Below are 22,407 nucleotides of genomic sequence, written 5' to 3'. Positions count from 1 at the left end.
TAGTAATCCATTTTCATTACTAGTCCACAACAGGTTGGATATTAAAAACATCACCACCACCAACAACAACCTAAAAACGGGTCCTTCATAACAAATAGTTTGAGAAGCACTGCTTTAAGGGTCTTACCTTACCTTCCCACAGTCACAATGCAAGAAGAGTTCAGCAAACATCTGTCTCCGCATGTCAGTTTTTATAACCTCCCTGAATTCATCTGCACAGTGGCAAAGGTGCTTAAGGAGCTCCTCAAACATTTCACTTTTAAAGCCTGCAGTGTGAGAAGAGATGAACTGTGGAGAAAAAGAGGATAAATGATTGATTTAAAACTGTGTTCTTTACTTGGATTTTTTCCAAGGATTCAGTTGATGTGCATGAAATTATTGACTGCAATTTTTTCCATATCATTTGCTTGTCACTTAGATAAAGTATTTTCATGTTAGTGTCATTATACAAGGCTATGCTGCAGAGAGAGGTGATCAATACAGTCCCCAACACCATATACAAGCGGGACTAGATATTTTTGGAACAATTTCCCTCTAGATCACATCAGTTTTATACGGGAGCAGTTTTAACCTCACAGTATGAAATAGCAGCAGTCATAAAATGTGGCCTATAAATGAATAGCTCTAAAAATTGAATGTAGTTTTTCTTTTGATGTAGGGGATATAAGAGCATGTGTTTTCCAAGACTGGCTACATTTAATTATTGGAGTAAAGGGATGGGAGAGTGGGTGGTTTTTTATCTTTTGATTTTGCAATAAAGTATCCTTTGTCCATGATTTGATTTATCTTTTGAAAGTCTAGAATCTGAAAACACCTATGCTCTTGGGCTATTCCTCTTGAGCCCTGTTGAATAGATTCCCAGAAGTGGGATTGCTTGCTTAGAAGGTAAACGCATCTGTATTTTTGGTAGGTTTTGACATCAGGCTTGTACCCTTGTGCACTCCCACAACTAATGTATGAGTGGCTGTTTCTCTTCAGCCTCATCATCAGTGTGTATTGCTTTCCACATTTCTGCTAATTTGATAGGTCAGGAACATTACAATCTTGATCTACATCTGACTGTAAGTATCTTGTGATAGAGAGCAGTGTATCAACCACTGGAAGAGTTTCTGAGTGGACTCCTCTTTAAGTGTTAGCCTACCTCACAAGTCAATGATTTCTTCCTCTGCCCCAAGCACAGTGGCAGTCAAATTTGTACTGAATGACCCTGCTTCCATAGCTAGAAATGATTGGGCCATGGGAGGATACTTATCCTAAACAAACTCATTCAGATTCTCTATACTGCGAATTGAGAATTAGGACTGGGGAATGGCCAACTGATCTCTGAGAGGGGCTGGACCTGTGAATGTAAACTTAAGATTTGTTGGGAGGCCAGATTTCTCCATGTGAACTAAGGATGCAGAATAGTCTGTACACAGAGACAGATGAAACAAAAAGCAGAGAGAAAAGAGTCTTGATGTTCTCCAACTCCCTATTCTAGTCTCTTCCTGAAGCCAGAACAAATTCCTGCCTTTGGTTTCTGCACATTGCATTTTCAGCTATGTTAGCTCAGGTTGGTTTCTGTTTCTTACAATTAAAGAATAACAGCTAATACAGTTTGTTTGAAATGGAACATTTTGTTGGCATATTTCATTGACATAATCTTTGAAATGAAGGTTATAGTCGATATTTCACTTCCTCATTAATATCATATAGGCAAATTTAGGATGTATTATGTAAGAGCTATATTAGGCTTGAATCCATGCTAATGAATCATAAACCATCATTCAACTGGCTTAGAGATCAAAAGAGGAAAATTTAAAGCACAGCAAAGGAGCTTTTCTAAATACTTCATTTCCTTAACTGCCTAAACCACCTAATTGTCATTTTTCTTGATGGATTAATGAGCACAATTAAGTTCTTTTCTGTTACTTGGGAAGCAGAATAGTATACAGTTAATACCTCACATTTTGTCTGGGGTCAAATCCCAGTTCTCATATTTACTGGCTGAGTAACCTTGGATGAGTCACTGGACTTCTCAGTTCCTTAATTTGTTCCCTAATAGCTACCACAGTCGCTATCTCACTGGGTCATGGAGAGGACCCTGTATATGTACAGAGTATAGGTATTTCACGCAATAAGTTCTCTGCAGCCATCGCTCTTGTCTCCTTTTGAGCTAGGTAAGAAATTGATCAAGAAGGTTTTCTTTATAAAATAAAAGTCCTCTCAGCTGACATACGTATTTTAGAAGGAAAAACTCAATGACATCAGTGGTTCTCAAAGTGTGGTCCCTTGAGAGCTTGTTAGAAATGCAAATTTGGGGACCCTACTCCAAACCTACTGAATCAGAAACTCTGGAGTGAGACCTAGAATCTGTTTTTAGAAGCCCTCTGGGTGATTCTTATGCTCAAACTCACTTAAGTTTGAATTAGATGGTCTAAGGCAACTGGTCCTAATTATACCAGTATTCTAAGATCCTATTGTTCAATCCTTAATGACTTTTTGCTTGAATAGTAGGTACTTTTCTAAATTACTGATAAGGTAGAATTACCGAATAATTGACATTTTCTGGCAATATTGTGGCTCAGTGCTCTAATGCTGAAATAAAAATTACTGATTCATGAAAAGATTCATCTTGTTTTGTATTAAGCTTTTGGGAATTGACCTCAAAGCCATATGAATTTTCTGGCTGTGGGAATGCTATTAAATCAAGAATTAGTTTAAGGGGCTTCCCTGGTGGCGCAGCGGTTAAGAATCTGCCTGCCAATGCAGGGGACACGGGTTCGAGCCCTGGTCTGGGAAGATCCCACATGCCACGGAGCAGCTAGGCCCGTGAGCCACAATTACTGAGCCTGCGTGTCTGGAGCCTGTGCTCCACAACAGGAGAGGCCGCGATAGTGAGAGGCCCGCGCACCGCGATGAAGAGTGGGCCCCGCTTGCCACAACTAGAGAAGGCCCTCGCACAGAAACGAAGACCCAACACAGCCATAAGATTAAATAATAATAATAATAATAATAATAAAGATGGAAAGCTGTCTTTAAAAAAAAAAAAAAGAATTAGTTTAACTGTTTCTCCAAGAGACATTTAACATTCCAGATTTATAGCCTATGGCTTTTCTGAGTGAGCATGTTCTGTAAGCATGGGCTATATGACATGAAAGAAAACCAGATGCCAACTGAACTACAAATCAAATTCCAAATAGAACAATTATAGCAGTTGGCCAGTATCTCTTGTAAAAACAGAAAAAATGAAAACATATGGTAGCTTTTGTGTTTTCACATCCTCCCAAGGAATGAGTCAATTAATATCCATAAGTCCTGAAATAATTGCTTAGATGAATTTAAGAATATGATTAGCTACTAATATCCTTCAGTTTAATCACTTTGTGAGCTGTTAAACATTTGAACTGAACTTAATCAAGTTGTCTGTGTGTGCTGGATCCCAACGTAATGAATTCTAGGATTTTCCTTTCTGACAGGAAAATCAAAATGTTGAGAATGCAGTAAATGTCACACTTAACAGGTTGGTAGCTACTGTTAGATTCTACAGCCTTGGGATTCACACTTATTTAATTATAGACATACTGGAAGATTGATGAAGTGGGTGATCTGAGAGCAGTAGGAAGAAAACTATGTTTGGAAACTATCTACGTTAGGTATTAACTTCCAAATTGTGTTTGGAAGCCTTGGTAGTAAATAACGTTTTCAGAAATGTCTGCAAGCAAGAACTATAGAATATTGAAATACACATATTATATTTGCTATCTATCATTGAAGAAGTGATATGTTCATATAGCATTTGGCAGAAAATTAGCTTTCCAGTCTCAGACAGGGAACTTTTAAAAACAATTAATGCTAATTATATATTCAACAAAGCAGCAAAATGTTCTGATCTTTAAAAACTTTGCTTAACAAATGAATTGAACAAAGGCCTCATTTAATATCCAATAATACTAAAAGTGACAGACTGAAACACACAGTCTAACCCATACTGGTGAAAGGTGGCTTAGGCAATGTTATGGGTTGAGTGGTGTGCCCCCAAAATTCATGTGTTGAAGGCCTAACCCCCAGTACCTCAGAATGTGACCGTATGTTGAGATAGGGTCTTTAAAGAGGTAATTAAATTAAAATGAGGTGACTAGGGTGGGCCTTCATCTGACTAGTACCCTTTAAAAAAGAGGAAATTTTGGGACTTCCCTGGAGGGAAGCCCACTGTTTAAGACTCCGTGCTTCCACTGCTGGGGGCACAGTTTCAATCCCTGGTCGGGGAACTAAGATCCTGCGTGCCCCACGGTGCAGCCAAAAAAAATTTTTTTAGAAAAGAGGAAATTTGTACACAGGCATTTACAGAGGGGAAGACCACGTGAAGGTACAAGGAGAAGATGGCCATCTACAAGCCAAGGAGAGAGAGACCCTCAGAAGAAACCAACCCTGCCAATTTCTTGTCTTGGACTTCTAGCTTCCAGAACTGAGAAATTAAATTTCTGATGTTTAAGTCACCCAGTCTATGGTACTTTGTTATGGCAGCCCTAGCAAACTAATACAAACAATAAGGAATTGCTGATCAGACAGTTCCTTGATTTGTGTGTTTCTTACAGTTGAAGACGACCTGGGAAGACACACACCAACTTGGAGGATAGTTTACCATAGGCTCTCCCATTTCCCTGGCTTAAAATTCCCTTGTTTCCTCCTAAGGTCTCCTCAGGTAGTTTCACAACATATTGCTGCCTCTACCTCCCCCAGAGCCATCATTCTTCCATCTTCTGTCCTTCTCTGCCATAGCTCAAAGCACATGAAAAACAAAATGAGCAAAACAAAACAAACAAAATTACAAAATACAGTTGAACTAGAGAGAATAGAAAGCCACTCAGATGCATACCATTTCAAGGAAAATGCACAGCCTGGACTTAGTAGAATATGTTAAAGTACAATCTTTGGGTACAGCTGATGAAGCCTCTCTATTTAAAGTTTAAACTTTGAGCTGTGTCAGTTTGAAGGCCTCAGACTGTCTGATTGATATAAAACAACTGAGCATAAGGAAGTGACCGTCTCAAAGCAGACCACTTTGGAGCAAGAACAAAGAATCCCAAAAAAGGGTCTAGGCAGAGGCCTGACCCTTATTTACACCTGGCCAAGGGATACACTGGTTCCTCAGTGTGGCAGAATCAAAACTTAACATCTGAATCCCACTGTATAGTAAATTGCAGTTTTGAATATAATTATTCTTAAGCCCATTTTATAATTCAGGTGTAGACCTCAGATTGCTTGAAGCCTATGTCTACTGAAGGATGCTGCTGGGAAACTGACCCTCAACCTTAGCCAGGTCCACAGTAAACAGGAAGGTGTTGGGTTGTTTTCACTTGTCCTTGGTGAGCAGGTAGATACGTGGCCAGAGTTTCCACAATGATCAGGTGGGAGATAAGGACAAAGAAAAGCAAACTCCTCAATTAGGGTGACCAACTGCCTCACTTTGCCTGGAACTTTCCTGGTTTAGCACTGAAAGTCCCATATACTGAGAAACCCCTCAGTCCCAGGCAAACCAGGATGGTTTGAAACCCTCTACTCTGATTCATGCCAATAGTCTAATCCCTGCGGGGAACTCTAGGGATCCTCTGGAAGCATGCTGTGTTGTATCCTGCTTTATATAACAAACTTTCTCTGTAAGTATCTGTAAACGAAACTTTGCAGCTGTTGTGTCTGTGGCATCTTTCCATCTCCAATCCACTGGGACAAACATAAAGCAAACTATATAGAGAGTTATTATTCTGTGGTATGCATTCACCCATTCTTGATCCTTCTGTTGTATTTAGATAATTACAAGATAAAGAACACCTAAACGTTTGTTACAAATAACTGGGAATGGTGAACACAAATGACAATCTGAGTCAAGATTCTGGTGCCTAGAGTGAGCAGAACTGATAAGTAGGCCACACACTCCTACAGAATAGTTCTTTAAAAGGATTCACTCTTGTCTGAGAAATCTATACTTAGTATTACTTTGAGGCAACAGTTGCAGCGGTCCCCAACCTTTTTGGCACCAGGGACCGGTTTTGTGGAAGACCATTTTTCCACGGCGGGGGGGTTGGGGGGAGGTTGGTTCAGGGAGTAATACAAGCGATGTGGAGCAGCCGATGAAGCTTCCCTGGCTCGCCGGCTGCTCACCTCCTGCTGTGTGGCCTGGGGGTTGGGGACCCCTGGTTTAGGGGACTAACTGTGAAACTGCATCAGGGAAAGAACATCCATCAGTCAAGGGCCGATTGCTAGTATCAGTAGAAATAGAAGTGTGTCTATCTCTGGACCCCAGAGGTGGGAAAGGATGATCTGCATTGATGAGAGGACAGCCTCCTTCAGCTCCTCACTGTGGGGTCTTCGGAGGCTCTCTTCTACCTGAGGCCATCCTTACCCTTTACTCCATGAACCTTGTCATACTAAAGGTCTTGTATATAGTCATCACCAATGGATTAGAAATAAGGAAGTTCCTTTCCCTGGTAGTGCATGGTGATGCCCTCTTCTTCAGGTAGCACTTTCCCCCACAGAAATAGTTACTTAATGATTATTAAGAACTCCATTTCAGGAACTTTGAAAACAAGGACTCTGGCCACTATATAAAATATTACTTCTATTTGGAAAATGGGTTTCAAGTTCCAAACAACCAATCAACCTACAGAAACTTTTTTTGGAGAGGGGCATACAGCCATTTGTGGGACTATTATCAAAAAAAATTATGGGCACTTTTTGACAGCTCAAGGTAATCTTTGCCTTAAAATGTACCAAGAAAAATTTAGACATACTTATCTTTCAGACTTCTCTTAAAACAGATTATTAGGAAATTCTTTACCAAAACAAAGGGAATTCATGGAGTTCAAAAAGTCTAGGAAATTAAAAAAGAACCCTCCTACCTAAAAAGTTAACTACATTTTCTATAAACACATTAGTGATGTTCAGATAAAGCAAGTATACTTGAAATGGTTTTCTTCTGTTGATAAACAAATTAACCACTCAGATAGGGAAATGAAAGGGTAGATCTTCTGTAAGATTGAAATCTGGGAACTTCAGGAAGGAGCTGCCTATCAGCACCTGCTTACTCCTAGCCTGAACACAAGACAATGCGATTAGTTTTGCTAATGGGAGCCCACTGAAATCTAAGGGTTAAGACTTGTGTTCCTTTTCAAACTTGTATAGAGAACACAATATCTACTTGAACAACTCAGCCCCAGCATTAAAATGATACTAATGGTAAGTTTTGTCTCCTAGAAGGAGTTGTCTTTTGGGAACCAGAGTGTTCTGAGAATTTAAAACAAGCCTGACACTCTCCCGAAACATATTTCTTATATGTCTAAATATTTAGCTTATAATCAAAACAAAACAATCTCAAATAAACTAGCACATTTTACATTTAAAATTGTTCCTGTCAATATATAAATGTTTAAAGCATTGTTCTTAATGTTTAAGAGCATTAAACATAAAGTAAGGAGATACAAGGTGGAGATACATGGCAAGTGGAAGAAATTTAACACTCATGAACACCAGATGAGTTTCCTACATCAAACCTGGTCCACTGAAGTCTCATTTTTCTTTTACTATGCATCCCTCAGCAATATAATAATATAATAATATAATTCATAATGTTTTGCACCTGTTCATTGCTTTCTAATTGTCTTTTTGTGGTGTCTGTCCTTAATTTGCTTATATTTTGATCCTTCCATTCCCTGTATCCTACTCTGGTTTTATCCAGTGTATGTTTGCATGCATCTACACACACACACACACACACACACACACACACACACACACACACACACGGACATAAATGCCTGCATATAGCCATAGGCATACTCCCATACAGAAATGCAGTAATGCATTATTTGGTCCTTAAGGGTAAGAAGTACAACTCTAATTTTGACATCTTTCCTAGCACAGAGAATAAACAGTCAGTATATACTTAATGACTAAGAGACTAGAAGTAAATATTCTAAAATAGTTACTCTAGATCTTCATTTACTGCAATAAAACAGATGAAAAGAGAGAGAGGTAAAAGTCAACAAAAAGATCATCATCTATTCATTTAACCACCAAAAAACAGACATGCTAGGAAAATGATGTGCATGTGGAAGCATCTGTGACCATTCAATCTCTCCATTTGTCTTTTTCTCTATATTAATTATTACTCAGTGACTCCACTTTCTCCAAACATGCTCCAACCTGAATGCTAATTACACTGCTCATTAAAACAATTAGAGGGCAACTGCATGGCATAGTATCTCCACTGAGTGGCACCTGTGTGTAATAGCTTGACTTTAAACCCAACATTTATAATTTGATTTTCTTCCAGTTTCAGGGAGTGATGACAAAATAACCGTAAAGCACATCTCTTTAGAAGCAAGTATTCCATCTGTGCTGTACACATGAACCTTATAAACCAATGTTACCTCATAAAAAATAAATATAAAAAAATGCAAGTGTTCTCAACACTACTTCTATGTCAGATGTCATGTCTCAATGATTTATTGATCAGATCATTAAACATTTTCTATAAATATTTCTATACAAGAAATACTTTCTTGGTTTCTGTTGACATAACAGCTCTTCGCTCTAATGAAAGTACCTGAAGATATGCTGTTTGCATTTCAGGAAGAGAAGTTGGGAAATGTCAGAAAAACAATTATTAATAGCCCAAACCACCCATTAAAACAAAAATTTATTTATATACACACATACATATATATATATATATATATACATCTACAAAGGTATTATGTAGAATGCTAATGAGTTTGTATTAAGTATGTATATATATCACCCTTACCCACTTTCTCCTTTAATTGTATGGATTTACTCACATATATACATATGCACACAAATAGATAAATATCATATATGGATATATACATATATGTATTCATATACGATATGTGTGTATGTATATATGTATTAGGTATATGTACATATTTGAATTAATTAAAACGAATGAAGGGAGAAAAGTAAAACTGACAGAGTTCACAACATTCAATACCAGAAAATAATTGAGCAATGTCCATAATGTTTTGAAGTGAAAAGAAAATGTGACCCAAATACAGTATACCCATCCAACATATAGCTTTAGAGGCAATATGCAGGCATTTTCAACATAAAAGAAGTCAGAAAATATAGCACCCTTGAGACCTTCCTGAAAAAACTTTACAATAAATTTAGCTAATTAAGAGATGAAGCAAAATAAGTAACTCAGGAATAGCAAAGCCACTGTAAAAGAACAGGAAGTGAACCTCAAATCCAGTTGAATATTAGACTAAGATTAATCAATTATGGGAACTATAGTTATAGAAGAGAAAGTAAATGATATAAATCTGGATAAAATAAAAATTATAAAATAACTAAACTTGGGAGACATAACAAGAAAAAAGATAGGAACACATGAGGAAATATTAAACAACTTCATCTTTTATAGTGGGGTGTCAACTGTTATTTCTATAATTGAAATATGTGATTTTAAAAAAATGACTGCAAGCTTTTCTGATTTTTATCATATTATCTTTTCTTGGAATGATTTTAGAATAATTTTTGTGAAGATATGTTCAATTTCAATAATTCCCTTACTTTTACTTCAGTTTCTCTTTCTTCTGTTGGAATTAAGTACAATTAAAATTTTTTATTTAAAGTAATTAAAAATTTTAACAGAATTTATGATCATCTACGTTGCTATATATTCCTCTACCTACTGAGACATAAAATATAAAGCTGTTTTAAATGATGTTCACCTAAGGGTAACAATGGTTATTTCTGGGTAAGAAACTTATGATAATTTTTAAATCCCCATCTTTGTACTTTTATGAGTTGTCTGAATTCTTATTTTGGTCATGATAATTTTTACAAAGCCAAATAATTTTTCCTTAGAAAAATATTCCATGGTGTTAACAAGAATTAATCCTAGGTTATGGGAATATATACATTGTTATTCTATTTTTATATTTATCTGTGTTTTTAAAATTCTTCACCCCACTGCATTTTTTAAGACTACAATTTTGGGGGACTTCCCTGGCGGTCCAGTGGTAAAGAATCCGCCTTCCAATGCAGGGGACGTGGGTTTGATCCCTGGTCAGGGAACTAAGATCCCACATGCTGCAGGGCAACTAAGCCTGCACGCCACAACTACTGAACTCGTGCGGCTCAACTAGAGAGCCCACGTGCCACAAACTACACAGCCCATGCGCTCTGGTGTCCGCGCACCACAACTAGAGAAGAGAAAACCCTCACGCCACAACTAGAGAGAAGACCACACACCGCAACGAAGAGCCCGCCTGCCGCAACGACAGATCCCGCATGCTTCACCGAAGATCCCATGTGCCACAACTAAGACCTGACGCAGCCATAAAAATAAAAAAATTTTTTTAAAAAGACTACAATTTCTCATCTGAGTAAACATTTAGTAGCATTCCATAAAGTCAGATGTAAGATTTTGACCTAAGAATTACTAAATAATTTTTAAATTTTCAAATAATTGGGCTTACATAATTTTAAAATTTGTTTATTTTCCAGTTTTATTACGTAACGATAAGAGAATATAACATGTCACATTTCTAGTTTTTGAAACTTATATAAAGTTCTCTTGGTGGTCTATTTATGATAAATTTTGATCAATATTCCATGAAAACTGGATCACGGTCACTATAGGGATTGAAGTTCTATACGTACTTATATAATGTCTTATTGATAATATAATAGGTTCTTTATATCCTTATTTATTTTTTGCCTTTTTGACTTATCAAATACTTCAAAAACAGTTTTGCTACTTCATGCCACATACAAAAATGAACTCAAAGGATCAGATATTTAAATAGACATATATGTAAGAGTTAAAACTCTAAAACTTAGGAGCTTATCTTTATGACCCTGAATTAGGCAACAGTTTCTTGGATATGACACGAAAAGCAAAAGCAAAAACAACAACAAAAAACTGACAAATTGGACTTCATCAAAACTAAAACTTTTGGGAATTCCCTGGCCGTCCAGTGGTGAGGACTCCGCCCTTTCACTGCTAAGGGGGCGGGTTTGATCCCTGGTCAGGGAACTAGTATCCTGCAAGCCAAGTTAAAAACAACACCAACAACAAAAAAAACTTTTCTGCTTTGAAGGACATCATCGAGAAAATGAAAAATAACCCACAGAATAGGAGAAAATATTTGTGAATATAGATTTGACCAGGGATTGTATCTAGAATAAAGAACTCTTATAACCCAATAATAAAAAGACAAATAACCCAATTAAAAAATGGTCAAAGGATGTAAGTAGACGTTTCTCCAAAAAGATATGCAAGTGGCCCATAAGCACATGAAAAGATGCTCGGTATCATTTTAGCCATCAGAGAAATCCATTTCAAAACCGCAGTGAGCTACCACTTCATGCCCACAAGGATGGCTATAATTAAAAAAACAAAACAATGAAACAAAACCAAAAAACAAAGAGTAACCAGTGTTGACAAGGATGTGGAGCAACTAGAACCCTTATTCACTGTGGGAATGTAAAATGGTGCAGCCACTGTGGAAAGCAGTCTGGCAGTTCCTTAAAAGGGTAAACATAGAGTTATCATATGAACCAGCAATTCCACTCCTAGGTATACAGTATACCTAAGAGAACTGAGACACATGTTCACACAAAAACATATACACAAATGTTTGTAGCAGTGTTATTTATTATATAATAATCAAAAAGTGAAAACAGCTCAACTGATGGATAGATAAATAAAATGTGGTATGTCCATATAAAGGAATATTATTCAGCAATAAAAGGAAATGAAGTATTGAAACATGTTACAACTTCACAATATTATGCTTAGTGAAAGAAACCAGTAACAAAACACCACATATCACATGAATCCACTCATGTGAAATTTCCAGAATAGGCAAAGCTGTAAGAGACAGAAAAGAGATCAGTGGTTGCCTAGGGCTGGAGGTTTAGAGGGAAATGGAAAATGACTAGCTTAATGGGTATGGGGTTTCTTTTTGGGGTGATGAAGATGTTCTAAAATGGATTGTTTTAATGGTTACAACTCTGTAAAAGTACTAACAACCATTAAATTATATACTTTAAATAAGTGAATTATAAGGTATGTGTAGGAGGCTGAATAACGGCCCTTAAAGAAATCAGGTCCCAATCCCTGGAACCTGTAAATATTACCTTATATGGGAAAAAAGTCTTTGTGGCCCTGATTAAGTTAAGATATTTGGGATGAGGAGATTATCCTGGATTATTTGGATGGGCTCTAAGTGCAATCACATGTATGCTTATAAGAGGGAGATTTTTCAGACAGAAGAGGAAAAGGCAATGTGACCACAGAGGCAGAGACTGGTGATGTAGCCACAAGTCAAGAAACGCAAGGAGCTACCATAAGCTGGAAGAGGAAATTCTCCATTAGACCCTCCAGAGTGAGTGCAGCCCTGCTGACACCTTAATTTTGGCTCAGTGATAACGATTTTGGGTTTCTGGCCTCCAGAGCTGTGAGAGAACAAATTTTTGCTTTTGTTTTTTAAGCCACCAAATTTGTAATAATTTTTTATAGCAGCCATAGGAAATAAATATAGTATATGTATTATCTCAATAAAGGTATTTCCAAAAAAAGTTTTAATATCTCCACAATTATTGTGAATTTTTATTCATGTATTGTTGTAATGTATGTTTCTTTTATATATTCTATTAAAATGTTCTGAAACCCATAAAGCTTAAGAGTATCCAACTGTCTTTATTAACTTTTTTAAAAATTAATTAATTTATTTATTTTGGCTGTGTTGGGTCTTTGTTGCTGTGCGCGGGCTTTCTCTAATTGCGGCAAGCGGGGGCTACTCTTCATTGCAGTGCGCGGGCTTCTCATTGCGGTGGCTTCTCTTGCTGCAGAGCACGGGCTCTAGGTGCGTGGGCTTCAGTAGTTGCAGCATGTGGGCTCAGTAGGTGTGGCTCACGGGCTCTAGAGCGCAGGCTCAGTAGTTGTGGCGCACGGGCTTAGTTGCTCCACGGCATGCGGGATCTTCCCAGACCAGGGATCGAACCCGTATTCTCTGCACTGGCAGGCGGATTCTCAACCACTGCGCCACCAGGGAAGCCCCTTTATTAACTTTAAATTTTACAAATATAAAATTTTAACATTTGCAAATATAAAAAATTCTTGGTTCCATGAAATGATTTTTAATCTTGAAATTTGCTCAGTTTTATTTGATTGCTTATTTTCATTAATTTGATATTCCTTTAAAAATTCTCTTAATTTCATCTTTCTTGTCATCTTATATTAGGTGATTTGCTTATAAAGTGCATATAGCATTTTTTTTCAATTATCGAAAACCACCAATCATAAGAGACTATTGATTTAAGAACAGATTTTGGAAAAAAACCCCAGATTTTAGGGGTTGGAGAAGAGAGGAAAAAATATTATTTCACTAATGTACACATTGACTGTAAGATGCATCTTTTTTAAAAAAATCACTTTACTGAGGTATGATTAACATGTAAAAAGCTGTACATATTTAATATATACAATTCAATGAGTTTGGGAATAAGTATATACCCGTGAAATCATCATCACCAAGATCATAGACATATCCATCACCTGTAAGATGCATCTTGCTTTCAGAAGTGCAAAAAGAAAACTGTTCATCTTAGAATTGGGGAAATAACAATGGTTTGGATTTTTTAAAAAGAGGTCTCCAATCACGTAGAAGAATGGGAGAAGTTATATTTTAACATGACATTGCTAGAGAAGACTTCTCTCTCTGAAATTGGGAAGAACTTGTAGTTCATTTTTATATTACTCTAATAATAGTTCTCTTAATTAAAAATATTTACTTTGGTGATGTTATTTTGGCAATTTACAGTTAAAACAAGGTCTCTGGAATAAATTTATTCTCAATCGAACAAGGATAAGAAGTCGTACCATGATTTATCTTTTCATTTCAGTCTGGCAAATTAAATTGGCTTTCCCAAGAAATGTGAAAAGACAATGAAAGGGTGACAGCTTTGTCAATAGCAGGCAAGGTAACAAGAGACAACATGGAACTAAAATTTTCTCACCACTTCTAATTTATATGGGAAAAATTGAAAATATTTTTACTGAAAATTGTGATCTGTTTTTGCAACTGAATTTGTTAAAGTAAAAAGAAAGCCTCTTTTCCATCCATCTGATTTTGATTTATCTGATACCAACAGGAAAATGGTCCATGTTGGTCATAGAGAATCCTCTTCTTTCTGGCAAAACTGCATTTACATGGGCACTAAAAAATTTCAGAATCATGTACCAAAATGGTCATTGCAGCTCTATTTACAGTAGCCAGGACATGGAAGCAACGTAAGTGTCCATCATCGGATGAATGGATAAAGAAGATGTGGCACATATATACAATGGAATATTACTCAGCCATAAAAAGAAATGAAATGGAGGTATCTGTAATGAGGTGGATGGAGTTAGAGTCTGTCATACAGAGTGAAGTAAGTCAGAAAGAGAAAAACAAATACAGTATGCTAACACATATATATGGAATCTAAGGAAAAAAAAAAAAAAGGCCATGAAGAACCTAGTGGCAAGACGGGAATAAAGACACAGACCTACTAGAGAATGGACTTGAGGATATGGGGAGGGGGAGGGGTGAGATGTGACAGGGTGAGAGAGTGGCATGGACATATATACACTACCAAATGTAAAATAGATAGCTAGTGGGAAGCAACCGCAGAGCACAGGGAGATCAGCTCGGTGCTTTGTGACCACCTAGAGGGGTGGGAGGGAGGGAGATGCAAGAGGGAAGAGATGTGGGAACATATGTATATGTATAACTGATTCACTTTGTTATAAAGCAGAAACGAACACACCATTGTAAAGCAATTATACTTCAATAAAGATGTTTAAAAAAAATCATAAAATTGTAAACTTAAAATTAAGTGAATTTGGGGGTATGTAAATCATAACTCAATAAAGCCATTAAAAAAAAATTTCAGTCATTCAAATTTTGTAAAATACTCTACTTTTTTCCATTGGAAAGAAGGAAAGTAATGATGTAGAAGAAATTTCATTTGGAAAATCAGCTACTTGTAAAAGAAAGGTTTATGTAATAAGTAGAGTGATAGGTATGTTTGGCTAGTCATTTTATGGGAAAATGAAGTCAGACTCTCACTTCATTATTTACCAAAATAATTTTCAAATTAATTTTACAGAGCAAAAAGAGCTAGAAAAAATGGGTGAATATTTAGCTGATCATGGGAAGGAGAGAAACCTCTAAGCACAGGAGCAATGGAAAAGACCTCAAAAAATCAATAGATTTATTTATAAAAAAAAAAACATTTTTGGAAGTTAGAAAACACATTAAAATTTTTTAAACAATTGGAAAAACTTGAAAAATACATGTAATTTACAGTCATAAATGGTAATGTCTTTAGTACATAAAGAGCATTTACAATTCCACAAGAAAAAATAAACATCAATAGGTAAGATGGGCAAAGGATGTGAACAGATAATTCACAGAAGAAAAAAATTTTAATTGCACAGAAAAATGTTTAACCTCATTAGTAATCAAAAAGATAAAAGTTAAAAAACAAAATGCCATTAAATTGCAGAGGTTTCTTATACGCAATAATGCCCACTATTGGTGAGAATATGGTGCTTTGAAAGCTCTCACATATTGCTAATGGGAGAACAAATCAGTATAATCAAAAGCGCAATTGGACAATAGATACCCAAATCCTTCCAATGTTTATTCTTTGACCTAGTAATTCTTTCTGGGAACCTATTCTAAGGATATTACTGTGTCTTAGCTCGGGCTGCCATGACAAAATACCATAGACTGGGTGGCTTAAACAGCAGAAATTTATTTACTCACAGTTCTGCAGGCTGATAAGTCCAAAATCAAGGTGCCAACAGGGTTGGTGTCTGGTGAAGGCTCTCTTCTTGGGTTTCAAATGGCTGCCTTCTTGCTGTGTCTTCACAAGTCCTTTCCTTAGTGCATGCATGTAGAAAGAGAGAGAGGTCTCTCTCTTTCTCTTCTTGTAAGGTCATCAATCCTATCGGATTTGAACTCCACCTTTATGACTTCATTTAACCTTAATTACCTCTGTTAGCCCTATCTCCTACAAAAAAATCACATTGGGAAGGTTAGGAATCCAACATGTGAATTTGCAGGGGGCATAATTCAGTCCACATCAAGCTGTAAACAAAAGTTTATATGCAGATATTAATCCTATCATATTTATAGTGAATAATGAGAAATGTCCAACAATAAATAAATGATTAAATAAATTATAATAATTATAATGTTTCCATTAAAATGAATTATGGATTAAAATTTTTTTCTTCTTTATACTTTTTATTTTTAATTTTCTAAACTGAATATTACTTTCTTACTGAGATATAATTCACATATCATAAAATTCATATAGTATTACTTTTATATTTTAAAAAATAAGAAAATTTTCTAAATTGCCCTATTTTAGGGAAACTAGTATAAGACAAAAAGGCAAGTAGCATCTAGAATCAGTGTCTTGCAAAGAAAATTAAGTTACATTTATTACTACATTAAAGTGATAAAGCCTTGACTTTTTCTAAACCATTTTAATACTATAGTTTATTCTTCTGCATATTTTTCTTTGAGTAACTTTTCTCATTTGCACTCACAAGATTTTATTGGGTTGGCCAAAAAGTTCATTTGGGTTATGGAAAAACTTGAAAGAACTTTTTGACCAATCCAATAATTTATGGAGATGGCTGACTGTTGGCATGGGGAAGCTAATGTCAGTGACAGAAGATTTTTTTTTATTATTTACAGTTTCCAAGAGAAGGGAGCATGTCATGCCATGCAAAGCCACAGAGGGAGCACCAGGTTTGGGTCTGGAGGCAGAAGCAGGAGTAAGTGGAAAGCCTGGGCCAGAGCCGTTATTGAAGTTTCCTCAGGAAAGGCAAGGCAGGGCAGAGTAAACAGTTTAGGATTGGCTAGTTTGAATAATCTCAGCAGGCCTTGGGGTACAGGGGCAGTCCCTAGTTATCTGGTATCTGGCCCTGGGTTGATTTAGTGCAGGGGAAATATTGGTTTGGTGAGTGAGATTTAAATAAGGAGGTGGTTCAGAGTATGTGCTCTGGACCACAGAGGACATATAAACAACTTTGGCCATTAGTTTGGCCCTGTGACTAATGGATGCCAAATAGACAAATACAGAATATAAGAAAACAGAACATAATTGAGACAGGCTTGACAAATACTTATCTGTATGATAATTATTTCAAGGATTCCAGAAATCCTTCATACAGAACCTTGAAATTGTATATAGTGCATAGTCACACCTTCCATAGAGCCAGGGTATAAGAGAGGAGGAGAAAGGTACCTTGACTCTGGGACTCAGAGAAAAACAAGGGGAATTAGAGGAGAGACATGAAAAAATATAAAAGCAGGCTATAGAAGACTTAGGACCCTGGTACTATTAAATTGCTTCTTTTGCTTATTCCACTACAGTAGAATCATACTTTCTCAGGTGTAATTTTATGTAGACTTCTAAGCCAAACTGCCTGAATACAAATTTCCCTAGCTCCACTAATTGTGAGACCGTGTACAAGTTACTTACCTTTTCTGTACCTCAGTGTCTTCATCTATAAAAGTAGGAATAAGGATTGCTGAGATTACCTGAGTTAATATATGGATAGCTTTGGACAGCACCTGGCCCATAGGAAATGCTTTGTAAGTTTGAAACCTCATTATTATTTGTAGAACCAGATTTCACTGACTATAAGAAGCTGGTTTTTCTTGGCCCTACCTGAAGGTGTCAGTGGAAGTTTTTCACACACATCATGAGTACCACTGACTGAAAGAAGTTGCAACATGCCTTTGATTATAAGATGTAACCTAATTTCAGAGGGGTTAAAATATTTTGAAGTGTACATCTTACAATCGATAAAATAAGTTTTTATGCTTTCATTTAATTTAAGTAAATGTATGTGTGACATCCACCAAAAGACAACTGAAACTGGCAAAATAATTTGATTTAAATAATGAATAATGTAACTTACTTCTATAAATTCCATTTTGTTCAGTCTTGGTTCCAGTGAGTCAGCAATATCCAATTGTTGGCAGCATGCTTTTAATTATGGAACAAAGGTTATTTGATAGTTTGGTTGTGATACATTCATATTTTATATTCATATTATAGTACTCCAAAAGAACATAAAATTCTTAATGTCCATCAATATTTATAATAGAGTAAATGATATATAGTTGGGTAACATTACAATTACTACAAAATTATTATTTTTCCTGGCTTCTATTTAACTAAGCAACTCCAACACTAAAAAGAACATGCCTACATTTTTAATGACCATGTCAAGATAAAGCAGAAATAAATAGGCACATCAATAGTATAAAAGACTGCAAAAATATCTGTGTTGGTTTATGCTAGTATTTATGCTAGAAGGTCCTAAAACACAACACTTCCACAAACTTTCCTTTTAAATACTTAATTTTGTCTTTAATATTTTAAAAATTAAATAAATAATATATGAATATATTCTTTTGGTAAAAGACTCAAATAATACAAAAATATAAACAGCAAAACTTGAAATAAAGACTTTTTTAAACCTCCATTTGATTATGACAATTACATGATCCTTATTGACCTTACCAGGACACATAAATTGTATGAAAGCTCATGATAAAAGAATTAATACACTGGTTTCCTCTCCTACTTCTAAGAGTAACTCTCCCTGCCTATTATGGGCTGGTACATAAAAACATTTTTTTTTTGAATTTTTGTATTTTATTTTATTTATTTTTTTATACAGCAGGTTCTTATTAGTTATCCATTTTATACATATTAGTGTATACATGTCAATCCCAATCTCCCAGTTCATCACACCACCACCCCAACCCCCACCACTTCCCCCCTTGGAGTCCATACGTTTGTTCTCTACATCTGTGTTGCAATTTCTGCCCTGCAAACCGGTTCATCTGTACCATTTTTCTAGGTTCCACATATATGTGTTAATATACAATATGTGTTTTTCTCCTTCTGACTTACTTCACTCTGTATGACAGTCTCTAGATTCATCCACGTCTCTACAAATGACCCAATTTCGTTCCTTTTTATGGCTGAGTAATATTCCATTGTATATATGTACCACATCTTCTTTATCCATTTATCCGTCGGTGAGCATTTAGGTTGCTTCCATGTCCTGGCTATTGTAAATAGAGCTGCAATGAACAGTGGGGTCCATGTGTCTTTTTGAATTATGATTTCTCTGGGTATATGCCCAGTAGTGGGATTGCTGGGTCATATGGTAATTCTATTTTTAGTTTTTTAAGGAACCTGCATACTGTTTTTTAAGGATACTCCATAGTGGCTGTATCAATTTACATTCCCACCAAAAGTGCAAGAGGGTTCCCTTTTCTCCACACCCTCTCCAGCATTTGTTTGTAGATTTTCTGATGATGCCCATTCTAACTGGTGAGAGGTGATACCTCATTGCAGTTTTGATTTGCATTTCTCTAATGATTAGTGATGTTGAGCATTCTTTCATGTGTTTGTTGGCAGTCTGTATATCTTCTTTAGAGAAATGTCTATTTAGGTCTTCTGCCCATTTTTGCATTGGGTTGGTTTTTTTAATATTGAGCTGCATGAGCTGTTTATATATTTTAGAGATTAATCCTTTGTCCGTTGATTCGTTGGCAAATATTTTCTCCCATTCTGAGGGTTGTCTTTTCGTCTGGTTTGTAGTTTCCTTTGCTTTGCAAATGCTTTTAAGTTTAATTAGGTCCCATTTGTTTATTTTATTTATTTTTTAAAATTTTATTTATTTATTTATTTATTTTTGGCTGCATTGAGTCTTCGTTGCTGTGCGCGGGCTTTCTCTAGTTGCGGCGAGCGGGGGCTACTCTTCGTTGCGGTGCGCAGATTTCTCATTGCAGTGGCTTCTCTCATTGTGGAGCACGGGCTCTAGGTGCGCGGGCTTCAGTAGTTGCGGCACGAGGGCTCAGTAGTTGTGGCTCACGGGCTCTAGAGCACAGGCTCAGTAGTTGTGGCACACGAGTTTAGTTGCTCCACGGCATGTGGGATCTTCCCAGACCAGGGATCAAACCCGTGTCCCCTGCATTGGCAGGCGGATTCTCAACCACTGTGCCACTGGGGAAGCCCCCATTATTTTTGTTTACTCTTGTTTTTATTTCCATTACTCTAGGAGGTGGATCAAAAAAGATCTTGCTGTGATTTATGTCAAAGAGTGTTCTTCCTATGTTTTCCTCTAAGAGTTTTATAGTGTCTGGTCTTACATTTAGGTCTCGAATCCATTTTGAGTTTAATTTTGTGTATGGTGTTAGGGAGTGTTCTAATTTCATTCTTTTACATGTAGCTGTCCAGTTTTCCCAGCAACACTTATTGAAGAGACTGTCTTTTCTCCATTGTATATCCTTGCCTCCTTAAAAAGATTCTTTAGTCAAACTCCTAATTTTTGTTAATGATTTATTATGAGATACCAGTTATTGTCATAAGAGGACTGTATAAACTTTAGTATAAGTTTACACATGAGATGCTCTTATCCCCATCCCAGACTTTCCCCCAAGCTCCAGAAGATTACGCAAGCCAGACTGTTTTCTACCAGTAACCGTTGTTATTAAATGTATGCGTCTCTCCCTTAGCTGCACTTTGAGCAACTTAAGGTCAGGATACATGTCTTAGTCCTCTTTGCATCCTCTACCCCATCACAGTATCCGGAACTGAGTGCTCAATAAATACTGAATGAATAAATGGTACAGAAAATAAATACTATATGGTATAGGAAGTGAGAGGAGAAGCAATCACTGTCAACTAAAGTGGTCTGGAATTTCTCTAATTTTATCACAGTCTCAAATAGAGCTCTCTTAACTCATTCTTTCTGTACCCACAACAAAAACTAAATGAATAATAGAAGTTATTGCAAAGATTTTCTGAAAGAGGAGTTAAGGCTGTGCTGTGAAGAATTATAGTTTTTAGATAAGCTGTGAACAGGTAGAAGGAGAAAAGGTTATCAGCAAGGCCTAAATCACGTTTGGGGACCAGTGATAGGGAACACAGGAAGCATATTTTATTTTTAAAAGTGAGGGACTTCCCTGGCTGTCCAGTGGTTAAGACTTCGCCTTCCAATGTAAGGGGTGCGGGTTCAATCCCTGATTGGGGAGCTAAGATCCCACATGCCTCGTGGCCAAAAAACCAAAACATAAAGCAGAAGCAATATTGTAACAAATTCAATAAAGACTTTAAAAATGGTCCACATCAAAAAAAAATCTTAAAAAAAAAAGGTGAGAACAGATTTCAGACAATCTATCCTTATTGTAATAAAGTGGTCAAAAAATCAATTAAAAAAATCAATTGGATATAAATTATATAAATCTCAGAACCCAAACTCTAGTTCTTTATTCAACAAGTCAGATTTTTTTGCTTAATCTCCTGTAAAGAAACTTTTCTGAAAACAAAATCAACAAAACCTGTGGTTCTCCATAGGTATGGTACTGTCTCTTTCTCCCCTCAGTGAACATGGTGGAAATTCATAGATGAGTTTTTGTTGCTCTGATGATGGGGAGCGGGGGTAGGGGCAGAACTCCTGCAATTCCTCCACAATAAAGACTTTCCCCCTCCTGCCAGACATTCAAGTAGGTGAAGAATTTGCTTAGAATAATTTTGAGTCTGGAATCTAATAATTCTGTTTTACATATAAACACAGACATATTTTTGCTGTTGAATTTTTCAAGAACGTAACTGCTATGAAAATTTGAAAGAGAATTGTACTTTGCTTCATTTTGGAACTTTGCCAAGAGTTGTTCACCATTTTACAAAATTATATAATTGAAGGTAATATCATAAATTGTATCTGAACTCCAACATAACATACCTGTGTTAGTCTGCATTTGTAGCTTTCCTGTTCATGGGGATTCTACATGTATATAAAAATCCATTCATTTTGCTCTTATTTCAAAATGCCAAATACAAAGAGTATGACTGATTGGATATAATTTTACTTTTCTTATGTCTAAACATTCATTATAAATAGGTACAAATGTCTGACTATTCCATATGTCTTTTAGCGAAGTTGTAACTAAGCATTTATATATTGAAATACAGCACATTTAATTTTCTTATGTCTTTACTTGTATTTCTCCTTCATATCACAGTTATGACATTATATCTTTCTTTTAAAATTCTGTGTATGTAAGCAATATTTTCTAGGAATTTGATAGGATAATAAAGGGTTATTACAAAATAGTTGTAATAAAATGGGGCACTCAACTAAAAGAATTAAAAATCACTGATTGCATCTCTGCTTTTCTACATTCTCCAACTGAAAAGAGCAAAAGAGCTTGACTACATGACTCTTCATCTTTATTCAGCATCCCTCCACCCTCAAAAAAAAGGAGAGAGAGAAATATAAACACTGCAGTAACAGGCAGGCTT

At 36.2% G+C, this 22,407-nt stretch overlaps 1 protein-coding gene across 3 annotated transcripts in view; it reads right to left on the bottom strand.

Moving 5' to 3' along the window:
* EFCAB5 (EF-hand calcium binding domain 5) overlaps positions 1–22,407 on the bottom strand; it is a 138,782-nt gene that overhangs the window by 61,492 nt on the left and 54,883 nt on the right. For all 3 annotated transcript variants that reach the window (XM_082371828.1, XM_082371829.1, XM_082371830.1), the window contains exons 8-9: positions 18,002–18,069; positions 133–288 (exon numbers count right to left, since the gene is read on the bottom strand). In XM_082371828.1, coding sequence (XP_082227954.1) covers positions 133–288; positions 18,002–18,069 — 224 coding nt within the window. The remainder of the gene's footprint in view (positions 1–132; positions 289–18,001; positions 18,070–22,407) is intronic.

This window comes from Balaenoptera borealis (assembly GCF_965194805.1).
Source record: "Balaenoptera borealis genome assembly, chromosome: 20".
Taxonomy (NCBI): Eukaryota; Metazoa; Chordata; class Mammalia; order Artiodactyla; family Balaenopteridae; genus Balaenoptera; species Balaenoptera borealis.
Note: the sequence above shows the minus strand (reverse complement) of the source record. Positions and strands in the feature narration are given on the sequence as shown.